The 23,030-nt window shown below is 41.6% G+C and overlaps 1 protein-coding gene across 9 annotated transcripts in view; it reads right to left on the reverse strand.

The window, feature by feature from the left end:
- The window catches only part of EVL (Enah/Vasp-like), a 209,899-nt gene that overhangs the window by 16,562 nt on the left and 170,307 nt on the right, over positions 1-23,030 (reverse strand). For 7 of the 9 annotated variants that reach the window (XM_075926581.1, XM_075926577.1, XM_075926578.1 and 4 more), the window contains 4 exons: positions 12,875-12,938; positions 8,071-8,138; positions 3,274-4,161; positions 1,059-1,288 (listed from right to left, as the gene is read on the reverse strand). In XM_075926581.1, the coding sequence (XP_075782696.1) occupies positions 1,059-1,288; positions 3,274-4,161; positions 8,071-8,138; positions 12,875-12,891 (1,203 nt within the window). In that variant the 5' untranslated portion in view covers positions 12,892-12,938. The remainder of the gene's footprint in view (positions 1-1,058; positions 1,289-3,273; positions 4,162-8,070; positions 8,139-12,874; positions 12,939-23,030) is intronic. The other 2 variants (XM_006123778.4, XM_075926582.1) reach the window with 1 other exon arrangement.

A 23,030-nucleotide genomic window follows, 5' to 3' on the forward strand; every position in this document is an offset into this window, starting at 1 on the left:
TTAAGACACAAATTGACATTTCAAATCACCAGAGGAATTTACTGTAAGCACCTGCCCTTTTTGACTAGCTTAGATAATCACTAGGAGCAAAACACTATGACTGCAGCGTGCAGTCAGAGGCAGGAAGCACAATGGGTCGGAATGGAAGCAAATGTAATTTGGGTCAAACCCAGTCGTTAATTCACATGCTAGGATTGGGAAACCACACTGTGGATTTTGTAAATACCTGAGCAAATGATGAAAATGGCAACAAAATACTTCTGATTTTCTGGTGAGATTATGCAACCCTGATTACTCTCAGAAGTACCTACTCACACATGGGCTGCACAATCAAGGCTTTATTTGACAAGTGTAGTGTAGTTTTAACTGCTTATCATCATGGTTGATAGCATAATACTAGTGAGTGTTCTACAGGATACGTTGAAGAGAAACCAATTACGTCTTAGTCATATGAAATCGATGCAGGCACCTGCTAGTTAATCTTCACTGAGCAGGGAGGATCAAAGTGTGAACTACTGTAAAAAGTCAGGAAAAAAAAAATCAATTGGAAAATTTCTTCATGAAAATTACCCAAACATAAAACTCTGCTTTAAGGATTATTTCTAATGGACAAATGGCCCCTTTAAAGGCCCAGCCACACTGCATGTGCAGCTCAGGAAAAGGCAAGTTCAAACAATCATAAAATAGCCTCTGCATATGCACCTGCAGGTATTGCGTATATAATCAGATAGGCAACTATGCACCTCATGTATTTGAAAATTTGACTCTTAAGAGTGAGCTCTTGGATCCACTGATGTCAATGGGAGTTTTGATTGAATTCGAGAGAGCCAGGAATTCCAGCACATATCTTTTCAGTCTTCCTTTCCATAACAGCCTGTACAAACAACTGCCTTTATGTGGTCTACGGAAAGGCCACTTTAAACCACATTTCACTGGGTTTTGTTACCCTTGCTGACTATCCATAAAACAGATCTGCAGAAGACTAAATAAAACTAGGTCAAGCATTCCTCATTCTCCAGTGAAGGCCAGACTGAAAACCACAGTGCCATGGTCCTTACCCGTTGTACTCTCCTGAGTTTGGCACCAGCCAGGGCTGCTGCTAGTCCTGACACTGACCCGTCGTCAATGCTACCTCCATGTCCTCCACCAGCTGGCAGCGGAGGTGGGGGTGGTGGTGCTGCGCCTGTAGGAGGCGGAGGTACTGGCGGAGGCGGCGGAGGTGGGGGCCCACTGGATGAAGCAGGGATTGTGGCAGCAGTGGAAGGATGACCAGGTGGAAGGATGGGACCTGAAATATACAGAAGATTAGATGACAATAAAGAACGTTCTCCCCCATCTCACATACACAACCTGTTCGCTTGTCACTGACAACTGGGTGAATGAAGGTCTGATGAGTGATCACTGCAAGGGTTACCATACAATTAGAGGAATGATACACTGTGAGTATGTCAATTGCATAACATCTGCCTTTTAGTTATCAACGGCACCCATGTCCTTATGTAAAACCCTTGTGATATGTAAATGCCACCTATCTCTTCCTCTCATCAGGCAACTGTTCTGTCTCAACACTGAGTACACTTCGTGTTAGCTTATAAGTTATATTTTAACTTTTCAGTTGCAGATAAATAAATGTTACCAATAACCTTTGCGAACATCAATGTCCACTTTTTAAATAAAGTCCTGGGCTTTAGTTATATATTTCCATTCAATTTCCATTTAATTAAATTTGAATGAACTAATGAATAATGTGTTTAATTTTAGCCACACTGTACTTCAACAGAGGCTACTGCAAGTAGAAGTGTCATTCAATGCACTGATTAGAATAGGTTAATGCCCCTGGTATATGTCTCCTATTTATAACAGGACAGAGTGAGTATCTCATTAATTACTCCATCTCCTCAAAGGCTTCTGTGGCTATTCAATTACAAACTCAATTGGGCAACAAACATTAATTTGAAAGAGGGCTTTTATTGGCTGAGAGAGAAATTTGGGAGTGATATTCAGAGATTAAGTCCTGTTTTTCTATTTCATTTTTTTAAATAACGTCACCCATCACTGTGGTCAGAGATAACCTCTAACATTCTGGGAATGATGCTTCTGCTAATAACTAGGCTCACAGTGCTGCTCCAGCAATGAACTGTAGGTACAGTACATCAGCTAACTTCTTACCTATTTGGGCCCACAATAGAGATAACTACCAATTCATAGTGAGTACGGGGAATTGTAGGTGCAAATCTACACACGCAAAATTAGAGGCCAGGCTCACGCCTGCTGAAAACTAATTTAATTATAAATTGACCAGACTAAAAAATATCAGGCACGCTTCTCCGCTGGTGTAATCTAGAATAAGTGTGTCAACGAAAATGGACGTACAGTGATCTGCACCAGTTGAGAGTCTGACCCAACAGAGGCAGCTGAAATATGTGGAGCAGGAAATTTGTCAGTGGAAGAAATATACAAATGTTTCCTAAGTTTTTTAGGTACATCAATTTAAGTACAGTGTGTTTATATACAGAGATGGGTCCAGCTTACCAAACCTGGTCTGGATTTTGAACAGGCACCGCACAGGCCTGTTCTAATCTAGTTATGTTAGCAATACAGGTAATATGCAAATTACAGATCTATATGCAAAATACAGATCCAAATGCAGGATTAGTCTACACTAGAAAAGGTCTGGTGGTTCAGCTACCCTGGTAGATGCTACTTACATAGATGAAAGAGTGTTTTTGCAGGTACAGCTTATAATGGTTCCCCATATGAAACCAGCCATACTGGCAAGAGCACTATTTTAAATGTTTATATATATTTGTATTGTATTTAAAAATTTTTGTAAGCCGCCTTGAATATTTTAAATAGAGAGATGGAGTAACAATATTTAAATGCATAAAAATAAAAATGTTCTGCATCTATGCTAAGACTTTCATCAGTAGGAAAAAACATTACAAATATTACATTCCTAACTGGCATTACTATATTTGCAAAAGTTTCTAGAGTAGATCTGGCCTCAGACTACGAAAACACTCTCTCCCCAAAGATTGGAGCCTTTGGGGATGAGATTTTTTGTCCCGTCCATCACCAATTACAGCACTAATACATTCCTCTATACATTTTTCATATTTGTCTGAACTATCTGGTGCCATAGCATTTGTCTGATTACTTAAGAGTTTTTCCCCACATATTGTTCCAGGGACAGAGCAAAGTGGGCTTTCTGAACGATCAGGTCAAATCTAAAGCTCTTTTAAAGGTTATAACTAGTTCAAAACAAGTACTTACTTAAGTGGGAAATGGTTGATGAAGTCATGAAAGGAGGGGTCTTCTTAGACATATTCACCTCAGATACAGCAGCAGAAGGGGGAGGTAATGAAACAAAGTGTGACATGGCCTGGTACAATTGCTTTGTAGAATGAGGTGAAGATTGGGAGGACTGAAAAGAAGCCTGGGGAAAGGAACCAGCACGGCTGGCTATAACTGGTAGCTGAGAGATGGGTACAGTTTCTAAATATGAGAAGAAAAACCCATCCACACATTTTACTTGGGTTCTAGAGGAGTTTAAAGGAATTTGTGTGGTTGGGGGGTCTTTGGACTGCCCATTCAGACCTATCTGAGGTACATTTGCAGAGGCTTCTTGGACTGTTATATCTGTAGATCCCCTGATTCTGCCATTCTGGACAGGAATCACAGGAAGGACCTCTGGAATATGCGGCTGTGGGATAAAACCCTTCTGCATGGGGCATGTAGTGGTTACAGAACAGGAAGACTGAGGAGAGTGTGAAAGAGAGGAACGTCTAACCGGCTGGTGGTGTGCAAATGGAAAATGGGAAGGAGGCTCAGGTGGTGGGGACAAAGAGATCTGTTTGATGCTTTGTGCTACAGTCCTATGGTTTGGCCATACCGGAGAGGAGAAGGAACCTGGGGAGGGTGAGAGTTCGGAGGCAGAATGTCTGTGACGAAGCAGTGGGAATTCTCTGGCTCTGTTAGAGGGTTTGAAAGAGGTTATACTACTGGAATCAGGGATGGTAGATGCTGAAGAGATAATGTTTGCATAAGATGGCGGTGGAGGGGCAGCACCAGCAGAAGTAGAAGCATTGTAGTTACTGTAGTCAGGAGGAGGAGACTGGCAGTGGGAGGGGGAAGAAGACACTTTTATCTGAAGGGTAGAAACTAAAAGAATAGAAAAAGAAAAGTGAAAAGAATAAAACGGGCAATACAGCAAGGAATGAAAACAAGACAGAATGGTTAGGAGACAAGGAATTAAAAAGTAAATGAAAGCCGAAAATAAAAAAATGGATGGTGCAGTCATGATTTTAGTGATGTCCAGATGACCCCAGCAAATCAAGAGTTGTTCCTTCCTTTAATTCAAAGCAGTGACATGTACAGCAGTGACTAGAGATTTTGGTTTGATTTTTGTAAAGTTTCCTCTAACCCTACAAGTCACCTTGAGTCAAAATTACACACATTCACTTTATTCCAAGGACAGTGACAAATGGCACTTTGAACATACAGCCAGGCACACAAGTTGTGTGCAGCATGGAGATTCCTCCATACATGGTACAGGGTGTTCAGCAGAAAATGCCACTGGCTCACTTATTACGCCTGCATCAAGGTTCCTCGCAGAAGCAGAACCAGGGTTTTGTTTGTTTTAACTGACCCCAACTGACAGTTTAACTGACTCGGCACTCAGATGCGTGAGCCCATAGGAGGAGTTCAAAGCTGTGGGGGGTAATGCAGTATAACTGTCACTGGTTAGCTTTTCTGTGAACATAACTGAGCTGCTTTTAAATTTAAAAAGTGCTGAGTTTAAATTTAAAAATTAATCTTCTTTTCCAGATTCACAAAACAAAAATTTCTGGCTTCATCTTTCACAGAAGCCAAAGCCAGATTTGCAGCCACAAACCTTTCTACCCACCTTACCTCTTAGCAACCTGATAATATATTAGAAAATACTTTCAATCCATTCAGTAAATACTTTCCCACTAAGCTTACCCGAGCCTTCTCATTTCATTACCCCATCTAAGGGAATCTCACAGAAAGTTCTTCTTCACATAGCGCATAGTCAACCTGTGGAACTCCTTGCCAGAGGTGGCTGTGAAGGCTAGGACTATAACAGAGTTTAAAGAGAAGCTAGATAATTTCATGGAGGTTAGGTCCATAAAAGGCTATTAGCCAGGGGATAGAAATGGTGTCTCTGGCCTCTTTTTGTCAGAGGCTGGAGAGGGATGGCACGAGACAAATTGCTTGATCGTTGTCTTCGGTCCACTCCCTCTGGGGCACTTAGCGCTGGCCACTGTCAGCAGACAGGCTACTGGGCTAGATGGACCTTTGGTCTGACCCAGTACAGCCATTCTTATGTTCTTATGTACACCTCAGGGAAAGCGGGAAAAGTCAGGCACAGGCAGTTCACCTTTACATAAGGCAGCGTTTCCCAGACTATGGGCCGCAGCCTGGTACCAGGCCGTGGGAAAAAAATACTGGGCCTCAGCATGGTTGCCGGGGTGCTCCGGGCTTCTGGAGTATGTGTGCGGCGCTGGGTCCCCCAAGTCCTGGAGCAGGCTGGGTGGAGGATGCAGCCAGATGTTCCAGGCTCCTGGCACAGAGGCATAGTGGGGGGACAGTTGCCCCCTCGGGCACCACGCTAGGGGGGCACCGGGCTGGGGGGGGGGGAGCAGAGCGCACAGCACCATGAGTTGTGCCAAGCCGTGAACCTGGTCTGTATGGAAATGCTCCCTGTAGGATTGTGCTACTTCTGATAGTAGTTTCCTATAGGAGCATTTCCTTACAGTCGTACAGATAAGAAAATGCTACCAGTAGCACCTTCCTATAAGGTATCAGCTTTCTACATTACAGGAGCGCTGTCTGGCCACCTGTGCAATCAAGCGTCCGAGGCAGGACCAAGCAGCAGGAGCAGCTACTGTAAAGGTAGGGTTACCCTGCCCGGCTCTGCAGAAGGGGGAGAGGGATTGGGCTAGGGCAGGGAAGCTGGGGGTGCCTGGCTCTGGGGGATGGGCATTGGATTAGAGTGGGGGAGGGTGTTCTGGGGCAGAAGGAGCATTAGGTTGGAGCAGGGGGACTGGGGATGCCTGGATCTGGGAGAGGGGTGGGTGCATTGGGGATACTTATAATTTTGTAGGTACTTCATTTAAAAAGTTGAAAAACACTGCTCTAAACCACTGTTTCTCAACCAGTAGTATGAATACCCATAGGGGTACTCAAGAGAAGTTTGGGGGGTACATCGACACAACTGAAATTTGGAGAAAACTGAATTTTTGGTTTAAGCTATTCAGTGCTTTATTATTTTTGAACTTTTTACACCCAAAAATTTCATCACCCACCCAGCTATGATTAAGTTGTTTAAACAAATGTGTTTCAATGGTAGAAAAAAAAATGGAGTGTCTGAAAACTGTGCTGGGGGTACTGATAATTTTTTTAAAGGGGGGTACTTTATAAAAAAAAAAAAAGGTGAGACACACTGCTCCAAACCATTCCTGTTGGCCTCCCTGTTTCCTTTCCTCTTTGGCAAGTTGGGCAGGTAGCAGTTTTGGTAAAAATATATCAGACATGTGCACACAGTGTTCTCTCTACCTCAACTCGTGCTGGATAATCTCAATTCTAAAGGAGTTGGCTTTACTGAGGGGATCGATTCCTTCCATGTGCTGTTGTGGATAGTGCATGTGGGGGCCTGCCCCAAACTGGAGGGGGTGGGGGAGGATACAATACAAGCTCCCCCCTTCCTCTCAGGGTCTGGCTCAGCCACGTGCCAGGTTCAGGACACAAATTTTGCTTTTGCCCCCGGGCGCATAACATCTTCGCTACTCCTCTGATGCTAGGGGGAGCGCCGGGCTGGACTGGGGGGGGGGAGGTGTGGGGCACTGGGCTCACCTGGGCTGCAGGAGGAGGGAGGTGCCGGGAACCCAGGGCTAGACTTAAGGGGGGGACGGACAGGAAATCAGAGCTGGGTTCAGCAGTTTTGCGAGGCTTGGGGAGAGGTGCAGGGAAACGGGGCTCAGCTGTGCTGTGGGGGAGGCATTCAGGGAACCAGTGTGGGGCTCAACTGAGCTGAGGTGTATGGGGGAAGGCATAGGGAACAGAAGGGCAGCTCAGCTGGGCTGTGAGGGGCTGCAGGGAACTGGTGCTGCGCTCCCTTGGATTGTGGGGATGGTTCTGGGGGAGGTGCAGGGAACAAGGGGGGGTGGGCAGCTCAGTTGGGTTGCAGGGGAGGGAGGTACAAAGAAGCCTAGCGGGGAGTGGGGGAACCAGGAGCCCTGAAATGACCTCCCCTGATCCAAAAAAATCCCTCATCTGGGACCAGTCAGGTTTGGGAAACCCTGGTCTAGCCAGCTTTCTATCCATCTTACACTCCATTTATCCAATCCATATTCTCTTAACTTGCCAGCAAGAATATTGTGGGTAACCATATCAAAAACTTTGGTAAAGCTGGCACTTGGGGCGTTGGGAGGACCAGAAACAACTTATTTGAATATTCATCATTTGCTTAATGCATATGCAAAGACACAAATGAATGTTACTGGTCTTCCAAAAGCTCGTGAATGGATTTACTGGTCCCCATGTCAAAAAAGTTTGGGAACCCCTGACATAGGGGGATCCTATGGTTGTGCCATAGACCCTGTAAAGTGGTTTCTATGCTACCCACCCTTCCTGTGGCTGTGTAGAAAGTGTGACAAGGCCTTTTCTGCACCCAAACAACTTGGCACTGTTGTCAGAAGCATAATTCTGAGCAGAATTCATATTGCTCAGTCTTACGCCAGTCTCATAACTAGGAAAGCACAGAGCTTTGCTTAAATCCACCTTTATATCCTGTGTCTGAGTTGTCCTGCGTGCTCTGAAGACTTGGACCTTAAACTTCGAGTCAAATCTGAATGCAGCCATGTTCCAATCCATTAGCTTATGTCTCTAATTGAAAATGCTTTGAAATTCCAGAATAATTTTAGTTATATTTAGCAGGCCAGTTGTTTCTGCAGTAACACACGAAAACCAACATCAGCTAGAGGAAACAAGCAGGCAGAGGATTATGTTTGCATTGTTTAGAGATACATTTCATTGTCTGATACATGCCTGTGGTAGAGATTCTTCTTTCCAGAGATTCCTGGCGTTGCTGCTGCTGCTGCTGCTCCATCACTTGCCTAAAATAATGGTTTTTAAAACATTCCGGTTTTATTTTTTACTCTTTTTAGAAAATATTCTATATACAGAGATGGGAAAAGTCAGCGTTTACATCTGGGGGTATTAATCAGCCCATTAAAGACATAAAGACTAGCCCAAAAGAGCAGAGGTGAGTTCTGATCTCATTTACACTGGTATAACTCCACGCTGACTTCAGCGGAGTTTCTCTTGATTTACAAAAGCGAAAGTGAGATCAGATTAGGGCCCTGTACTTGGAGTATATTGCAAATGCTTGTCACAAAAGTTTGTAATTCATATGATAATTCTATAGTGGAAATTAAAATATAAAACAGCCAATGAACTTTAAACCAGAGAGAACTGAAGTGTCTCAGGGTATGTCTAGACTGCATCCTTCTGTCGGCAGAGGGATGCAGATTAGGCAGGTCGACATTGCAAATGAGGCAGGGATTTAAATATCCTGTGCTAATTTGCATAAAAATGGCCACCACGTTTTGCCAACTCAGCACTTTGTCAGCAAAAAGTGGCAGTCTAGAGGGGGATCTGTCGAGAAAGAAAGCCTTTTTCGACAGATCCCTTATGCCTCCTGCAAGGTTTACAGGATCTATCGAAAAAGGCTTTGTTTCTCGACAGATCCCCCTCTAGACTATGGCGAGTAGATTTCAGCCAGTCGCTCTGTGCGCCCCATTCACTGGTGCTGCACACATGTGCAGTGCCAGTCTGGTGCAGGCGCGATGCAGGGCTGGCAAGTAGCTCTCGCTGCTCTGCATCTCTCTGCCAACAGAGGGATGCAGTCTAGACATACCCTCAGATCTCAATCCAGCACAGCTCTCAAGTATATACAGTACTTAACTTTAAGCATATGAGGAGTTCCACTTAAGTCAATGGGGTCTCTAACATGCTGAAGTTAAGCACATGCTTAAATGCTGTGATGATATAGGGCATCAGGAATGGCAGTACTTATAAGAATTTAAGGAAATTTGATTTGTATTTAGTGGTTGATTGTGCATAGCCAACTGCTTCACAAAGCTGTATAATAAATTCCTTTATTACAATCAGAATTTTGCAAGTAAAAAAAGTATTGGACACCCGGTTAACAGAACGATCTTATAACACGTTAAATACCATGAGCCAAATTTTGGCCTCAGTTACTGCTATGGTCAAGAGAACCAATATGTCTTGGCTGCCTCAAAAAGCAATGATCAAAAAATTACTCTGTTGAGTTTTTAACAGAAGTATGATCATGAGGAAAGTGTTAATATTAATACCTTTGTATGTAAAGCTTTGCAGGGTTGGGCTCTTGGTTGGGAATACATGATATAAAAGCAACCTATTATATCAATGGTATAATAAAGCATTCCAAAAATATTCTCCATTTTACTAAGGCATGCTGTGCTCCAAATTTCCCACTAGAGGGCGTCTCTTTCACACGAACAGCCCTGAAGAACTAGTGTTCACTGTTACAACCAAGAAACTCTATTTGACTTTTCTTCAGTTAACTAAAAAGCTGAACAACTATACCTAAAATAACAGCTATTTCTGAATCCACATCAGTGATTCTCAAACTGCAGGTCGAGACCCCCAAATGGATTGTGATCCCATTTCAATGGAATCACCAGGGCTGACTCACACTTTCTGGGGCGTAGGGCCAAAAAGTCCCATTGCCTGGGGCTGCCTGTCTTCAGCCCTGAGTGGTAGGGCTCAGATTACAGGCCCCCTGCCTGGAGATGAAGCCCTTGGTAACTCATGCTTTCTCTCCTCTCTCTGGGGTTGTGTTGTAATTTTTGTTGTCAAAGGGGGTCGTGGTGCAATGATGCTTGAGAACCCCAGTCTATATGGATATGAACTATATATTTCAACTACACTTGGATCGGACTCACATTGTGGAAAGAAATTATATTTATCTTATTACACATAGAAAGTAATGTTATATTTGCAAAGTCAAGCACTCAAAAGTCAGGAAATTCCAGAATTACTGTTGTCTGCGGAATCTTAATTTGGTCCTCTTGTGCATATGCATTATGATACTGTCTTTAACTACATAATCAAGTACTATATTTTCCATGGGACTCTAGACTAATTCTATGGACAACTGTGTAACCTTAACTAAAGCTGTGCCTATAATGAATTAATAGGCAGTGAAAGCTTTAAATAGGTTTTCCTGGTTATATTTTATATTCATTGCATTTTAAATGCATATATTTGATGTACTGTAGAACTTGTGATTTTTACTACATGTAATTTTTTGTCCAGAAAAATTATGTTAAGGTATGTACAAATAAAGTTAAAGGCTTTTAATTTGCATGACAGACGTTGCTACATTTTAGGCTCCAATTCAACAGCCGTGGATTGGCACATTCATAATTAGGATTATTCATTATGCAGTGATCAGTCTTGCACTAGATTCACAATAGAGACATGGCATGTCACTCCTCTGTATAAAGTCACAAGTTATATATTGTGTGCAGCAGTGCAATTTTTGAAAGGCCAGTAAGGACACACGAAAATTATACTGTTGGTGTGTAATAAAACATCCTGGAGAATACCCTTAGCTGGTTGAAATTGTTGTACCAACACAGTCTTTAGTAGAGCTCTCAGAATTTACATTAAGTCAGGATCTGTATCTTTTTTTCCACCTACAATCTCCTGCTATTCTTTGTAGGTATATAATGTGCATCTGAGGCACCTGCGTCAGCTGCACTTCTGATACTGCTATTGTAGACATGAAAACACAAAGCATTATCTACACATTTTTCTCTTCCTGAACAGCTTGTTACTTATAAGCAGAAGGAGCTGAATCAGAACAAAGAGCTGAGGCCCTACACAAAATGCTAAACTGACATCTATTTTTTTCTCTTGAAAATGTAGAGCAAATGCAATAAAAGTGCCAAAGATGGAACGTGGGCAGTATGTTGCATGGCCGAGTGTGGTTCCAGAGTTGGGCTAATGTGCAAAAATCTAGCAGAACATTCTCTCCCCAACAGTTCCCTCTGCTGTAGGGGAAGCCTGGCCTGGCTGGGAACTGAAAGTTTGTGTACCTTCCCCAAAGAAGGAACCCAACACAGACATCTGAATTTCAGGCTGGTCCTGGCTGTCTCTTGGCAACTATACACCCTACATGTGCTAAGGGAGAACTCTTATAAACATTCACTTGTGTGAACAGAACTCACACACATAAATTGTCACATTTACATCAATGGAACTAAGTAAAGATTATTTATGTGAGTAAAGATTTGCAGGATGGGGCCTTATGTATCTACTAAGGGCTACTGATGGAGTATGGTCCTATTCAGTATGGTCAAACTCAGTATGAGTAGGAGTGGCCAGATTGAACTCTGTGATTTTAGAAAATAATCTATGCTATATTTAAAATTGTGAAAGAAAATCTTTTAAACAAATGCATTTTGCATTGTTTTTCTCATCTTCATTTACCTGCTCACTCGAAAGTTTAGAACAACATTTTCAAACTACTAGACCTGCAGTTAGGCCTTTAGCTGTTCTCACTATGCTGATATATGTGAAGCCAGAATTCTTCCATAGTATAGATACATATATACCAGTATAAAAGTTCATCTACTGGGTTCAATTAAATAAAATGAGATATGCTGGTTTAAAGCGCCTTACACCAGTGTTACTACATCCATACTAGGGCTTTTACTCTTACTGACATAATTATGCTGGTAAAACTTAAGTGTATACAAGGCCTTAGGCTATGTCTACACTTGCAGAGTTTTTTGCTGTTAGTTTCACTGGTGATAGTGAACAGGTAAGAGAAGAGTGCTGGTTTGAACTCAGTCTCATAAAAAGCTCTCTTGATAATCTTAAGAAAATAGCACAAGAAAACACGATGCAAATTACTTTTAAATTTCATATTATCTGAATCTCTGGACATCAGTATATCTTATTCTTGCCTTTTAATTGAAAAAAATGGTTTGAGTTCTTTACTAATTAGTAACTGAAAATCATTACATATAAGCCAGGATCATGACAGAAAGTAGCTGTAAAAACAGCTAAAAAGTTTTATGTGGAAAAAATGGTGTCAATTAGCAAAGATGTCCTGATTTATATACATTGACTTGCATAATATAAAATCACGTTAATTTAATAAAACTAAATACCGGTACTTTGAACTCATCAGGTATTTTCAGAATAACAATACTCAGAATATAAAATTATCAATACTAAGTGTGCCAAGTACTGATTAAAGCAGTTTGGCGAGTGATTTTTAAAGTATAATAATGAGCCACTAGAAGGCTTTTCCTTTAAATGTGTGTGAAGGCACGTGTTTCTTTGTGCATAAATCACACACACACAGATACTCCAATGTTGTAAAGTCAGGAATGGTTCTGTTAGGGAAACCAGGGTGTACATGGGACAATAGAGATTCTCCCCTTGGAGATATGCACAGTTCAATTTGTGTGCTGAAGACAGAGTATATTTCCTAATGCTACATTTTTTGATAAACCTGTAACAAACAAATACACAACCTACCTACCTACCTGTGGGAAACTAGACTGTTGAGTCTGACTAATTACAGGCACCATCCACCTGAATGTAAACAAATCAAGCCCAAATTTTGCAAATGGATATACACAAGCAGACCTCTGTGCCATCACAGAGACCCATGGCTAACAACTGTATGATTGGGGCCTTAACTATTATAAACTAGCATGGGTCATTTTTTAAAAATATAAAATAATTTGAATCTAACACATTGTTTTCAAATTTTGTTTCTTACCTTCTCTGCACTTCCATTTCATCTGGAGAGGGTCCATTCTGAACCTGGCGCTGGGTAGTTGGACCTATGCAAAATACAACAAATTATAATTAGTAAAACAAATGCGGTGACAACATTGTTACCATTTCTGAAACACAGTGCTGTTCACAGACTCGTACAGAAGTGTTAAGAGAGATCAAAGCTGAAATGATTCAAGGAACATGTTTTCTATCCTTTATTTATTATTTTAATTTTTTTTAACACACATTGAATCAGATGCTGAGCTAGTGTAGTAAATTACTTCCATTCTATTGAGAGAGAGAGAGAGACAGATCCAATACCAGCATATAGGAACAGCCATATTAAGTAATTCATAGGCACTGGTGATAACTGTAGACAACATAATGCAATTATGCTAGAATGAAGATTTGCAGACCTGCAACATTTGAAAGGATGATGTGGTACAGCTGTCAAGCATATTACTAAAATGCAAAGTTTTAGTCTCTGTAGAATTTAAATCAGGCTTGGTTGGATCAGGATGTTTTCAATCTAGCCTTTGGTGAATACACTGTACAAGTTCTATGTGTGGAACTTCTGCTGAGATCCAGTGTGCAAAATAAATACTGAATGGTGATAGATTCCGGAGGACAGGAGAGTGACCGTATGAACCAGAGAGAGCAATTTGCCCTGAGAGGGTTGTTCAGCTTTACTTCCCTGTTCTCTAATCCTCACTATTCATAACGGCAGCCTCAACAGCTTTTATTAATTTATACAAATAAAAGGACAAATTTCCCTCTAACTCTAAGATGCTGGTGATTTTAGATCCAGGCTTTGGTTTGGACCCATCTACAATAAATGCATATGTCTTCTCTAAATATAAACACACACATCTATTATATGTTCTTATGTTCACATCTATTATATGTTTAATTAAACATTTATTTGGTTGCAGACGTTCTAGGGGTTATGGGTACATTTTTAAAAGCCCTCATATCCCTCATCAACTAACAGGACTCCAACTTGAAGAGTGCTGCAAGATTTGACAGTATTACTAACAAGGAAATTTCACTTGGGAAAAACCATACTATCACGCTAACTGCTATACTGCAGCTGGCAAAATGAACGAGAACACATGCATGTTCAGGCTAAGTGCCAATGTGCGTGCAAGCCTGAGAGAAAGTGTAAGGGTGAGACAGCAGAAATAACTGATTGCCATGAGTACAAACCGAATCAGGATCCCCAGAAATGGTTAGCAAAAAACACTGCATTAATCTGGTAGATCAGCAAGAATCTTCTGAAATGAACACTAAATAACATGCCCAGTTTGGCTAACATGTACATTTGTAATGCAGAAGAAATCCAGATCAGATCTTACCGAAAAACGCCCCCCCTACATAAGAAGCCAATTTCTTTTTTTAGTCTCGGTGTAATTTTGCATAAGTTTCAGATTTTAAAGAAACAGGTTACAAAAAATTCTTCTACAACAGGTTTGGAGCAATCCAGTTTGGAGGTTGGGTTGAAATTTTCTGCCAGATGAACATCTAGCAAGTTAATTCTACCTGCATATCAGATAGGTACTAAGAAGTATACAATTCTGCAAACACACATGCTTAACTTAGACTCATGTTTTTAGTTATGCACGTGCGTGTTTGCAGGGTTGCGGTCATAATTACATCAACTGCAACCTATAACCTGGGATAATTTTAGAGTGCAATTTGCACATGTTATAAGTAACCTGTCTTTATTCAGGCAGACACACTGAGTTAATGAAGAGAATGGTTTGGTGAAGCGCACACAAAAAATTTATGAGCATTATTTAATACAAATATAATTGAAATCAGAAAAATTAATACATGTAAATATAAGACTCAGGTAAGGACAGTAAAGTGGTTTACTGCGTTGTTCATTCTTACAACCTCACATTGTTCTTATACGTACAACCTTATGGGAACCATATGAAGTAACAAGCTAAGTGAAGATGCCCACCATGACCATACTATGGCTTTTGTCATTGTTTGTCATCCCTGGCGATTCACTTTGGACACAAAAGAGGAGGACATCATAATAGGATAAACCCACTGATAATCATCAAGTGTCATATCTCTTAATTCATACATTTACATACCAGTCACTGGGGATGTAAAAATATAGAAAAACATTGACTATGTAACTGATTAAAATTCTGTCAGGAACACGGTTAAGCGTTTTAGGGGATGCAGCAGTAGGTGAAGAAAAGGTCACCGCTCCTCTCCAAGGTACGGCAGCTGGCCCCAATCCCAGGCTCCCAGAAGGCTCCCGAACTCTGCCATGGCTGCTGGCCCCACTCCTGACAGGCTCCCAGCCCTACTCACCATGGCTGTCGGCCCTGCTCTCAGTAGGCTGATAGCCTCACCATGGTAGCCGGCCCTGCTCCCCACTCTTGGCTTGTGCCAGGGTCCCAGCCAGTGAGTTTAATTACAGGCAGTCCCCGGGTTACGTACAAGATAGGGACTGTAGGTTTGTTCTTAAGTTGAATTTGTATGTAAGTCGTAACTGGTACATATTGTAGGGGAAACTCTAGCCAAACATTTCTCCAGAGCTCAGTTTTATTCTCCCACACCTCACTTGGTTCAGTCTTTTATTCTCAAGCTGAGGTGTCTGCTGAGAAAAGCCACTCCACGTCTCCCTGGCCTGCTGGGGGGGAGGGGGGGGTGCTAGCTTCGTGTCTCTCTGGTCTGCTGGGGGGAAGCAGCTAGTGTGGGGTTGCCTCACCCCGTTTGTAAGTAGGGATCCGATGTAAGTCGGATCCATGTAACCCGGGGACTGCCTGTATTTAAGTAACCTTATCAGCTTCAGCATATGGATTAAATGGTTAAACAGTTAAACTTTAACACCCGTACCGGTGACCACAGTTAACTAAGTCTTAGCCCCTGTCCATATGTGGCTTTTCAGGTAACCATAAATAGGGTTTCCGGTTGTTGCTATACGCTACATGCATTAATATATTTGCATTAGCATCAACACCTTGCCCACAAAAAGTGCCCACAAATGGGCGCTTTTTGCTAAATACTATAATCCTATCTCAGTGGCTCTTTACCTTTATAGACTATCATACCTCTTCAAGAATCTGATTTGTCTTATGGCTGCCCAAGTTTCACCTTACTTAAACACTACTTGCTTTCAAAATCAGATATAAAAATACAAGTGTCACAGCACACGATTATTGAAAATTGCCTACTTTCTAATTTTTGCCATATAATTATAAAATAAATCAATAGCAATATAAATATTGTGCTTACATTTCAGTGTATAGTATATAGAGCAGTATAAACAAATCACTGCATGAAATTTTAGCTTGTACTGAATTTGCTAGTGTTTGTGTAGCTTGTCATAAAACTAAGCAAATATCTATATGAGTTGACATACCTCCTGGCAGACTTCTGCGTACTCCCAGGGATACACCTAGCACAAGTGACCTAGAGTAGTGGTCTAAGTCTTTATGCTTCTTACATTAAGAAAATTGTAACTACTATAACTAGTAGGCACTCTTAGGCCTCATGTTTTTTTTTTGCCATGCCTATCTTATTATGCTTCAGGGAGTGGCCGAATTAGTCTGTACAGGATAAACTGAAAAAACAACAAATAGTCTGGTAGCACTGTAAAGACTAACAAAACATGTAGATAGTATCATGAGCTTTTGTGGGCATAGCCTACTTCTTCAGATGACCAGAGCGGACAGCCAACACTCTGGTCACCTGAAGTGGGCTGTGCCCACAAAAGCTCATGATACCATCTACATGTTTTGTTAGTCTTTAAAGTGCTACCAGACTATTGGTTGTTTTTTAAGTTTATCTTATGATGAATATTCATATTGTATGCTCCCTTATAGCTAATAAAAGCACTTTTATACACAATATCTGAATGAAGCTTGCCTTGTAACCTCTCAAAGATCCAATGGGGTCACAAGTCATTAGCTGTCACATACTTGTGATGAAAAAAAAGTGGCCAGGTTTTAAAAAATCTTTCACTATCTTTTTTCATTATATTAAATATAATTTGATTTAATTTCCTTGATCAGGGATCTATATATCTCTGTTCTGTCCATTGATACCTCTTATATTATTTTTTACATATAACAGGGTCACTTATTTAAAATCCTAATTTAAGAGTATTAATTAACATCTTGCTTTCTTTTATTTGCTAACAGTGAGTAGTGTGCTTAAAATGAAGATGACACTTTGGTCCTTATTAAAAATGCTTATCTGTTGAAATTGACACATTTTCTGCAACATCTTAAGAAATGGCCTTTTCCACACTTGCAAAAGAAAATATCAAATGGGAAGAAATAAATCAGGACTTAGAATTCTCTTTCACACACACATCTTCAACAAAGGTGATGTGGTGTTTACACGTATAATCAATTAAAGGGCCAGATGGCATTCGGATGCTCAGTGTACAGTGCCAGGTAGCTCAAAAAGTTCCATTCGTTCTCTGTCAGATGTTTTGGAATATTGTGACAATTCTTGAATGTCTTAGAATGTCTCTGCAAAGCAGAGTTAAATTCTCAGATATAAATCCCTGCACTTCAAGATTATGTATAAAAATCCTCAGAGAGAAAAAGATCCTCTGCTGTTTTAATGTTTTCCAACATAAACTTTTACTCCTTTTGCTGCACAGTTCATTTCTCTTCTGCACAAATGTTTGTGTTAGACCCAATATCCCCCTCAAGCTACTTTAAATAAAATAAAGTGTGCTTGATGTTATTGAATTTTTTAAAAGAATTACATTTTTGAGGTGGTAGCATGGAACTGACTCGACAACTGGGATGTATAATATGACAGCAACAAAGAATCAGCACGTAATGACTTAATTCCCTATGCTCCTCTGCATGGATGGGTGGGTGGGAATAAAACCACATAACACTCCATGCTGAGGCCATGCACAGAGGAAACATGGATTGGCAAAACTCTCCCAGCCTCTGCCAGAATTCCATATAGCCCACTGAATGCGTGGCAAGAGGGAGGGATGATTAGCAGTGAAAATTGCACTGGTTAGCTTATTGGTCTCCTCTCATCTGAAAAACAAAATGTCTGCTGAATTCTATTAAAATATGTGGCAGGATAATGCAGCTAGAGCTAGGGATGTGAAAGTGTAACTGTGAACCTGGGCTCATTGGTTAACCTTCACGGTTACATGCAGGCTCCCGGTGTGTATGGGGAGCCAGCTTAACAGTTGGCTCTCCATGTGAACCAGCGCCTGACTAGGGAGCTGCCTGCTTCCCTTCCCTCCGTGCTGCTGCCTCTGTATCAGGGTCAGTAGCATGGGGGGCAAGTGGGAGCTAGTACGTGCAGGGTATGGGGGAGCCCCTTCCCCACATGTAACCTCTGAAATTTTACTTAATTACTTAATTAAATGCATTTTAACATCTTTAGCTAGAACCAGCATTAATACTTGCCACATAGCTAGACACAGGGTCCATCATAGCCAATGGCAGCATGGATTCCAGTGGGGGTAGGCAGTGGTCCGGATGAGAGATGAAGGAAAAACCTTCACAGAGACTATCTTGGGATAACTAGATATCTGGGGCTCTTAAGACTCTAAGTCTTCTGTTGTCCCTGCATCCACACCCACTGCCGCAGACCATGATGGTGGAATATACTAATTCAGCTTGTTACCCTCCACTTCCCTTCCACCTCCATTAAGAGGATTATATACAAGCATCACCAAATAATTCCTTAGGCATTCCAGCTCTGATCTCATTATATAAACAGAAATGGCTGTTTTCTAGGGTAATGAGAAACCTTCATTGCAAAACTGACAAAAAAAATCATCCAATTTTGTTCAAAACCCAATATTTAAACCAGGTTTTCCAAATGGCTTTCAAACCTGGGCTAAGTTTCTGGTAAACTTGTCTGGATTATATTGGGAAATGGTGTCATTCTGTCTAAGTTTTGCTTCAAGTCTTATGATCCCAATGGTGGAGTCTCACACTGATCTAGTGCTCTCCTCCTCTCTGGGTTTGTTTTTGTTTTGTAATGTGATTTACTAATGCTCACACAAATATTACATGAAGGGAACATTTTAGCAACAGCCTGATTTCATATGTGCATATGAAGTGGGACGCAGATCAGAAAACTGCTTGAACTGAGAGTATTTTTTAATAAATGGAGCAATCTTCATTTAACTGCTCACATTTTTATTTGCTTTCTAAACACGAGCAGACACCAGCAATGAATGCAGCTGGTAATGGCATCCCTATATAAACATCCCTCTCAAATTGCAATGCGACTTTCCTCCTACCCTGACAGCTTTTGGGACTAACCCCAGGGGACCGGTGTACTGAATACAATAATCAGGGGATACCCTTCATCTCCTAAGTTGTTTCAGTTTCATAGCTGTTACAAGCTACATTTCTATCAATTAATTCAGGAGATGTATTGTTGGTGTCTGATGTTTCCATGCCTCTTTGCTTTGTAATAATTTATTGCATTTTCTATGAACCTCTTGTGACTCGGCTCTAGGCCTATTTTTGGGTGTACAGACACTAGAAATTTTCCATGTTAGTTATGTTCCACTTTTCATTTGATGACAATTATCCACAATGTTTTCTGGGCCAGGAAACATTTGCTGTTTCCACATCAGTTCCTGAAACTGGCTGGTTCCTTCATCACCTGTCTTGGATCTATGTGACATTGATAGTCCCAGCAGCACTGCCTCTAGCCTAGTACTAATCTAGCTAAATGCAACATCCTGGTGCTGATGCTGCTCCGTCACCTTTTGTACAGCTTCTGCCTTTTCCCTGACTGAACTAACAGGACCCAAATGGGAACTCTCTGTTGTATGATACTGTTACGAAGGTTACTCTGACTGTGGATCTTACTGTGTATATTTGCCAGTTTCTTTTAAACTTTTGTTGAACTTTGTCAGTAAAACCTGGCTATTCCATCACCACAGCACTTTGCCATTGGACGGGGAGAGATATCGTTATTGTTTTGACTAGGGATGTAAGAAACTAGCCGACTAGTGATGCGACTAGTTGCTTCCTCCCCTTTGCTGCCTCTATCAAAGAAAGGAAGCAAGGGGGAGAGCAGGAGCTGGTGCTGGAGGGAACCGGCTAAAAAGCCGGTTCCCTCCGGCACCGTCTCTGCGGAGGGCAGGGGAAGTAGAGGCACAGCAGGAAACGGTGCAAGCGGGGACTGAAGCAGTCTCTGCTTGTGCCACTTTTGCTGCAATTCTGCTTTTGAAAGGCTCAGGCACTGCAGGGAGCACAGGCCAGCAGGGGAGATGGCCAGCAGGCACCCGCTCCCTGCCGGTCTTCCTTTTGAAATGTACAAGAGCCCCAATGGGGCTCTTGTACATTTCAAAAGGAAGACCCATGCTCCCTGCTGTGCTTCCATTTTTGTACTATAGTAAGAGCCCAGCAGGGCTCTTGCTATGGTTCAAAAGTGGAGGCACCCTTATAGTCTAATCAAGTAGTCGATGGAAATCCCATTGATCTATCAGATATGATCGAGAGACGGTGCTTGGTCCTGTCGTGAGTACAGGGGACTGGCTACTCTTCTCGTCCTGGTGGAGTACCAGCGTCAATGGGAGAGCTCTTGGAGATACACACTAAACCCATAGAATATGTAGCTTGAGTTGGCTTACAATAAACCAAGCTTGGCAGCATCCCCAGAGGGGGAGGCCAATGGGAACAAACATCCTTGTTGGCTTCCCTTACTCCTCGCAAAAGTGGGAACATTGACGCCAGTGGTGGCATCCTCTGAGTTCAATTTAGCGAGTCTTAATTCCAGAAGATTCATCGCAGCAGCAGTATCTTCCATTTAGTGTAGACAAGGCCTAAGTAGACGCGATAAATCAATGGCCAGTGGATCGATCACTGCAGCGTAGATCCCCGGTGCAATGGAAACAAGCCTTTAGTTACTAGGATTCACAACCCAGGGATGCTTTTAGACCCAATCTGCTGTTTGACAATAGCAATGATCTAGTCAGGAGGTTGCAACCTTTTCTTTCAGATGTGGACTATGCCATTTTTACTGTGTTACTTCCAGATTAGATGATTGTGTACTCTGCCTGGAAATACTCCTTAAAACCACTTGGAGATTGAAGCTGTCGCAGGACACAATGGCTCATTTACTGTGCCCTGCATCTTGAGTGAGAACCTTTGGGACCAATACTCGCTTCCCTTCAGTCTCTGAGTGGAGGTCAAGATGTTGGTAATGACCTAGTAAGTCCTAAGTGGCCTGGGGATGGCTTACCTGGGGACAGCCTTACCATTCAAGGGTGCCTGAGTGGGATTCCGCTCATTAGAAAAGAGAGGCGGTGGCTGGCAACATATTCTCTGGACCAGATCCAGAGTGAGGAATGGGATTCTAGATCCTGTTCCCCACTGGACTGGAAACAGTTCAGTTTGGCAACCTTGCAGGTGTGCTGCAAAAAGACATCTGAAAAGAAGCTTTTTGTAGGTGGCTGGCTGGCAGAGTTCCATTCTGAATAACTGTAATGATGTTGGGATTTGTTGTAATATTAATAATGTCATAGGGCACCTAGAACTTTGATTTAAATAATAAAAAGAAGACCCCTAAATAAAGTTATACTTAGACACATTAAAACAAATACTGTATTGAGGATGTGTTTCCCGAATTGCTTTTAAATAACAGGATAGAACTTGATTCAATAGAGCACTTTTCATATTGAATAAATAGTACAATGTCATCATCTATATGTCTGTGGCACTTTTTCTCTCAGGATGACAAAGCACTTAAGTGTTAATTAAGCTTCAGCAATCCTGTGAAGCAGAAAATGTTAAATGACGTACATAAATTTATGTTAAGACCTCATTTACTCAAGAAAATTTGTCCCAGTTTAATGACAGTTGTGATTTTAAACTCATTCAGTTAAACAAGTGCAAAAGGTTGTGTGGATACTCTTTTCATTTAAAGCAGACTTACTTCGGGTTTAACTTAAGCTGACGAGAAATCCGTTGAAGCTAAACCAAAGTAAGCCCATTTGAACTTGAAATAAGAGGGTCCATAGAAACGTTTGCATCAATTTAATCACCATAACATCTGATTTAAGTTACACCTGGGTGATTTTTTCATCTAGACAAGGCCTAAGGCAGTGACAAAGCTGCGAATACAAGCATGCAGGCCTGGCTGACAGTCCCACACTCTAACCACTAATTTGCATCCTTTTCAAGCACAAATGTAGCTTCTGCACACACAAATGTGTGTACAGCTTTATTTAAAAAAACCAAACAAACCCAGCAGGTGCAAGGAGGGATCCACTGCTTGAAAATATGGCCCCTAATGAGTTAAAAGCTCAAAGAATATTGGGCATGACTTGCAAAAGCAATGCTAGATATTCAAAAGAGGAATCTACAATACTAGAAAACATACCAGCAAGTTATTGGCCTAGAGTTCTCAACTGCCAGAGTTATTAATTAATGAATTTAAAATCAGTTGTGATAGATCACACACACAGCGAGGTAGGGATTAAAACAATTATTAGTCATTGCCCTGGCATAGGAGTGATAGTCCTATACAGTAGTGGTTTATTTAGCTCAGTAGAAGAGATAATCATGAGGGCACACGTGAATTTTGTTTGCTCTGGACACAATCAAGATGCTTCTATGGCAAACCAGAATTTGAAACTAAACAGATGTAGGTGCCCTGTGACAAAAGAGACCATATTCATATTTAACCTATTAGGGGCATTGTTAAAGCCCACTTTATCCTAGCCGAGTTCAGTCAGTATCAGGGAGGGTTCTCTCTCACATAAATGTCAAGCAGCTAAAATAATCCTGCAAAGAATACAGAAGAAGACTATGCTATCAAACTGGTACAAGTCTGGAGTGCTTCCAGTTCCTGAAGTCAATGGAGTGGCTCTGGATATACAACAGTGCAAATGAAATAAATATTTTCCCCTCTGCAGAAGACCAAATTGTTTTGCTGGTTCTGCTCCTTTTCCATGTGACACTAACCTCCCCCAGAAGAACTGGTATTAAGAAACACAATTTTTCTCTCCATTACATTGCGAAAGAATGTGTCACTGTACAGGCAGTCCCCGGGTTACATGGATCCAAGTTACATCAGATCCCTACTTACAAACGGGGTGAGGCAACCCCGCACTAGCTGCTTCCCCCCAACAGACCAGGGAGACGCGAAGCTAGCGCCCCCCCCCCATTAGACCAGGGAGA

Source organism: Pelodiscus sinensis, chromosome 4 (assembly GCF_049634645.1).
Source record: "Pelodiscus sinensis isolate JC-2024 chromosome 4, ASM4963464v1, whole genome shotgun sequence".
Taxonomy (NCBI): domain Eukaryota; kingdom Metazoa; phylum Chordata; order Testudines; family Trionychidae; genus Pelodiscus; species Pelodiscus sinensis.